The sequence below is a fragment of the Neophocaena asiaeorientalis genome, unplaced genomic scaffold (assembly GCF_003031525.2).
Source record: "Neophocaena asiaeorientalis asiaeorientalis breed wild unplaced genomic scaffold, Neophocaena_asiaeorientalis_V1.1 scaffold476, whole genome shotgun sequence".
Classification (NCBI taxonomy): domain Eukaryota; kingdom Metazoa; phylum Chordata; class Mammalia; order Artiodactyla; family Phocoenidae; genus Neophocaena; species Neophocaena asiaeorientalis.
The window spans coordinates 10,463,770-10,468,857 of record NW_020172178.1 but is presented as its reverse complement, the minus strand read 5'-3'; the positions used below and the strand labels follow the sequence as shown (position 1 = coordinate 10,468,857).

The 5,088-nt window shown below is 70.0% G+C and overlaps 1 protein-coding gene across 1 annotated transcript in view; it reads left to right on the top strand.

Moving 5' to 3' along the window:
* Nucleotides 1-5,088, top strand: part of JAG2 (jagged canonical Notch ligand 2) — a 15,434-nt gene that overhangs the window by 8,787 nt on the left and 1,559 nt on the right. The window contains exons 14-23 of the mRNA XM_024759189.1: nt 180-293; nt 387-500; nt 635-751; nt 1,204-1,231; nt 1,313-1,398; nt 1,728-1,841; nt 1,934-2,049; nt 2,382-2,630; nt 3,204-3,335; nt 4,742-4,901. Of these exons, the coding sequence (XP_024614957.1) occupies nt 180-293; nt 387-500; nt 635-751; nt 1,204-1,231; nt 1,313-1,398; nt 1,728-1,841; nt 1,934-2,049; nt 2,382-2,630; nt 3,204-3,335; nt 4,742-4,901 (1,230 nt within the window). The remainder of the gene's footprint in view (nt 1-179; nt 294-386; nt 501-634; nt 752-1,203; nt 1,232-1,312; nt 1,399-1,727; nt 1,842-1,933; nt 2,050-2,381; nt 2,631-3,203; nt 3,336-4,741; nt 4,902-5,088) is intronic.

Genomic DNA, 5,088 nt, shown 5'->3' with positions numbered 1-5,088 from the left:
GGGTGTGTGTGTGTGTGTGTGTGTGTGTGTGTGTGTGTGTGTGTGTGTGTGGCGGAGGGGCACACGCTTGCCCTCCCCACGCCCTCTGTCTCTCCCTGGCCCAGCTCCGGCGCCTCCTCCCCCGGGCAGCCCTCCCTGAGCGCCGGTGACCCCCTGCTGACCGGCGTCCTCACCCCCAGATCCCAACGACTGCCTTCCCGATCCCTGCCACAGCCGCGGCCGTTGCTACGACCTGGTCAACGACTTCTACTGCGCGTGTGACGATGGTTGGAAGGGCAAGACCTGCCACTCGCGTGAGTGCCCGTGAGCCCCTGCTGCGCTGGGGGCTGCCCACCGGGATGCCACCCACTGCTCCAGGCACCCCCTGAGCGGCCGTGTGCCCGCAGGTGAGTTCCAGTGTGACGCCTACACCTGCAGCAACGGTGGCACGTGCTACGACAGCGGCGATACCTTCCGCTGCGCCTGCCCCCCGGGCTGGAAGGGCAGCACCTGCACGGTCGGTGAGGCACCCCGAGGGCACGCTGGCCCTGCCTGCCCCTTGCTGTCTGGGTTGGAGGCGTGGGGTGGAGCACCTGGTCTGCCCAGCCCAGGTGAAAGCCCCCCGCCTCCTTCCTCTCTTCCTCCGCCCTTGCAGCCAAGAACAGCAGCTGCCTGCCCAACCCCTGCGTGAATGGGGGCACCTGTGTGGGCAGCGGGGACTCCTTCTCCTGCATCTGCCGGGACGGCTGGGAGGGCCGTACCTGCACACACAGTGAGCCCTTGGGCGTGGGTGGGACCCACTCCTCTCTCCCACAGCTTCCGGGTCCTGTTCCCCCTCGAACCTGCCTCACAGACCTGCCCCTTGCACTTGGCCACCAAAGTCCCGTTGAACCCCAAGATCTGCCGTGCCACCTCCAACACCCCCCGAGCCCCGCAGCCCAGCCCCCTCCCGTGTTCTGCCCTCTGTCCGTCTCCCGCCAGCCACTCGCCCTGTGGCCTGGGCGTCCTGCTCGCGCACCCCACCCTCCTAGGCCAGTCCCCTCCAGGACGGGCTCTCCTCCCAGAGCGGCCCTGGCCCCCCAGCCTCCAGCCTGGTCACGGTGGGCTGGCTGGGGAGCTCGGTATCCTCCCGCCCTGCATGCCTGGGGTGCCCCAGGCTCGGCACGGATGGGTGCCAGGCGGGTGGATGCCGTGCCTACTGTCCTCTTTTTTCCGCAAACACAGATACCAACGACTGCAATCCCCTGCCTTGGTGAGTGGCAGCCCCTGAGGCGGGCTGGCCGGGGAGCTCAGCCTGTCCTGGGCCCCCTGACACCCACCCTCTCCCCTGCAGCTACAACGGCGGTGTCTGCGTGGACGGCGTCAACTGGTTCCGCTGCGAGTGTGCGCCGGGCTTCGCAGGCCCTGACTGCCGCATCAGTGAGGGGCCGGGGGGCACCGGGCGGGCAGTGCTGTGGGACCCCAGCCTTCGGAACTGCTCCCACCTCACCCTGAGCCGTAGTTTCCTTTGTCTGTGCCCTGCCACCCGGCAAGGGGCAGACCCTAGTTTGGGTCGAGGTCTCAGTACCCAGAGGCCGCCCCCCTCCACCCGTCCCAGAGGCAGATGGGGGTGGTGCTTAAGCCTCGGGCTGGTGACAGTGACGGTGCCAGGCCCAGCCCAGAGGGCCCCCCAGGGCAACCCGAGGCCCCAGCTGGCCAGGAGCTGCTCCTCCCACTTGCTGCCCGATGAGCCGCCGCTTTCCCCGCAGACATTGACGAGTGCCAGTCCTCACCCTGCGCCTACGGGGCCACGTGTGTGGACGAGGTCAACGGCTACCGCTGTAGTTGCCCTCCTGGCCGGGCCGGCCCGCGGTGCCAGGAGGGTAGGTGGGGGCACGTCATGGGCGAGGGCCGTGCCTGGGGGGGCAGGGCGAGACCCGGCCGTCACGGCTGCCCCCACCTCTCCTCCCCGCAGTGACTGTGTCCGGGAGGTCCTGCTGGTCCCAGGGAGTGCCCTTCCCTCATGGGGGCTCCTGGGTGGAGGACTGTAACAGCTGCCGCTGCCTGGACGGCCGCCGGGCTTGCAGCAAGGTACAGGGGGCTCCTGCCCCAGAGCCTCTCCAGCCGGCCCTGCTGGGTGTCCAGTGCCCTGGGGTCCCCGTCATTCATCCGTGACCCTGTTGCTCACCCTGTGAGGGTGCTGGGAGAGGGGGACGGGTGAGCCAGGCTCCAGAAGACCTGGGCCTGCCCTGCCCTGCTCTGGTGGTGTCCTTCTGGTGCCACATTCAACCTGGGAGCGCTGGGGGTCCCCCGGGTTCCCCGCCCCGCCCCGCCCTGCCCCGGGACTCACTGACCCGACCGTGTCTTTCCCCCTCCCCCGCGTGGTGCCGGTGTGTTTGCGGGTCCCATCTGCGTGTGCCCAGGTGTGGTGCGGCCGGAAGCCCTGCCTGCTGGCTGGCCGACCTGACGCCCTGAGCACCCAGTGCCCACCTGGGCAGCGGTGCCAGGAGAGGGCCGCGGGCCAGTGCCTGCAGCCGCCCTGCATGGCCTGGGGGGAGTGTGGCACGGAGGAGCCCTTGCTGCCCAGCACCCCTTGCCGGCCGCGCTCCGGCCACCTGGACAACAACTGCGCCCGCCTCACCCTGCACTTCAACCGCGACCAGGTGCCCCAGGTGAGCGGCGCCGTCCACCGCGCACCGCGAAGGTCTGCGGAGCCCCGGTGCTGCATCCTTCCTCCAGTGGCCACTGAGGTGGCCCGAGACCCCTGCTGGCCGCCTGGCGCCTGTGGGGTCAGGGAGGCTGGGGAGCCTGGCCGAGTGCGCTCAGATGAGGTGAAGTGTTGGTCCCAGGGGAGTGGCCAGGAGTGGCCAGCCTGGGCCGAGGTGCCTGTTCCTCCAGTTGTCCAGGGACCTGGGCTGAAGGTGGCCTTCCAGGGAGGCTGGGGCAGCCCACAGCTCCGCGGGCACTTCTCACTCAGGCCGCATCCCCGTCCTTACGTCTTTGTGGCCTGAGCACCGGGTGAGACCCCACCCAGCCCTGACCGTGGTGGTGGTCTGTGTCGTGGGTGAGGGGGCACAGGACCGCTGTGGGAGCCAGTACCCCCCCACTCCCCCCGCATCCCTGCTCTGCTCCCTCAGACAGCCTGTAAGGCGTGTCCCACCACCGGCCCGAGGTGCCAGCTGGGGGTGGACACCTCAGATTCTTGGTCCCTGGGCCGTGCTCACGTGCAGCCCGTCTTTGCTCAGGGCACCACCGTGGGTGCTGTCTGCTCAGGGATCCGCGCTCTACCAGCCACGCGGGCGGTGGCCCGGGACCACCTGCTTGTGCTGCTCTGTGACCGGCCGTCCTCAGAGGCCAGCGCGGTGGAGGTGGCTATGGTGGGTACCGGCAGGCGGGGTGGGCACCCTTGTTCAGCGCTCCCCTCTCCAGGGCCCTCCTCTGCACGTGTGCCTGGCGGGGACTGGGGCAGAGGGCCCAGGCCAGGCTGGCTCCCAGGTACTTGGGGACACGGGGTGACCACAGACCTGGGAGTCCGCTCCGGCACAGTTGCGCGGCGTAGGGCTGTGGCCGCTCCCCGTGCCCTTGCTGGAGGCCGGCGGAGCCGGGGTGGGCCTGCAGGAGAGGCACTGTCAGCCCGGCGAGGGGAGGAGGAGGGGCCGGGCAGGGCGCATGCGCAGCTCCGCGGGGCCGGCGCGCACAGCTGGGACTCTGGGCAGGGAGGCACCGGGTGACGGCAGGAGTCGGGGTACAGAGGCAGCACCCAGAGAGGGAAGGAGAGTGGCCAGGGTGGACAGCGACGGGGTATAGCTGGAGGATCCCTTGAGAGCAGGGTAGGGAGCGTGAGGAAGCTCCTGAGCCCGGGGCCCCCGGATGGGGAGCCCTCAGGTGGGACCCTGGCTCGAGACCATGGGGGTCAGTTGTGGCCTGGGTGCGGTGCTAAGGCCAGGGCCTGCCCGACTGGACGGGGCGGGCGGGACTGTGGGTGGAAGCCTCATTTTTCTGTCGCCTCGGCTGCACCCGGCTCCCTACTTCACCTGTGCTGTGTTCCCTGGTGTCTATGGCAGCAGGGGTGCCCGTGGGATCAGGCCGCCTTGGGATGTGTGGTCAGGGCCTGGCCACCTGCCCGGGCCCTCGGCTGAGTGGGTGTCCTTGGGGCCCTGCTCGGGGGCCCAGGTGGCTACCCAGTGTAAACGGGCACCATGGGGTCTGGGGAGGCTGTGGCTGGGGGCGTGCGGGGAGAGACAAGGGGGTAGGGGCAGGGCAGCTTCTCAGGGTGCTGGCTGGGTGCCGGTGTTGGGGCAGCAGGGCCGCACGGTGCCGGCAGGGCTCGGGGGAGCCCCGGCATCGGGGGCCAGTGCTGGGTTTGTGGCACCCTCTGGACTCTAGGCGTGGCTGGCTGGGGCTGGGAGCCTATCCGCAGGGACAGCCGTCCTAGCCCCAGGTGCAGGGGATCCAGACCAGGAAAGTGCAGACCAAGCCTCACCCACCTCCCCGTGAACTGCCCAGCGTGGGGCGACCCCCCGCCCTTCGATGAGCCTCCCTCCAGGAAGCCTTGGGGCCGCAGGTTCCCAAGCCCCTCACTCTGCTCCAGGGACGGCCCTGCTCGTGGGACCACAGCCACCCGCATCCCTCCTTGCCGCTGATCGAGAGCCGCTGGCCTGGACGGGAAGCTCAGTGTGCCCTGGGGCTGCACACGGGGCCAGGCACGCTGTCCCACTGGGGGTGGGGGTCCCAGGCCCCCGGACGCGGGCGCGCTGCCCCTCAGCTCTGTCCTCTGCCTCAGTCCTTCAGCCCGGCACGCCGCGACCTGCTGGACAGCAGCCTGATCCAGAGTGCAGCTCGAGCCATCGTGGCGGCCATCACCCGACAGGGGAACAGCTCGCTGCTGCTGGCTGTCACCGAGGTCAAGGTGGAGACGGTCGTCGTGGGCAGCTCCTCCACGGGTGAGAAGGAGGAAGGGGGCCGCCTCTCGGCCCCCGGGCCGTGGGAATCTTTCAGGCACGTGGGGCTTGGATGGGAGGGCCTGCGAATTGTCCTGGCCCTGCCGGGGGGCCGTGCCACCCAATCCACAAAACGCTGCAACTGCTCTGCACCTGCCAGTGAAGGGCCCCCAGCCCCCCACGCACCCCC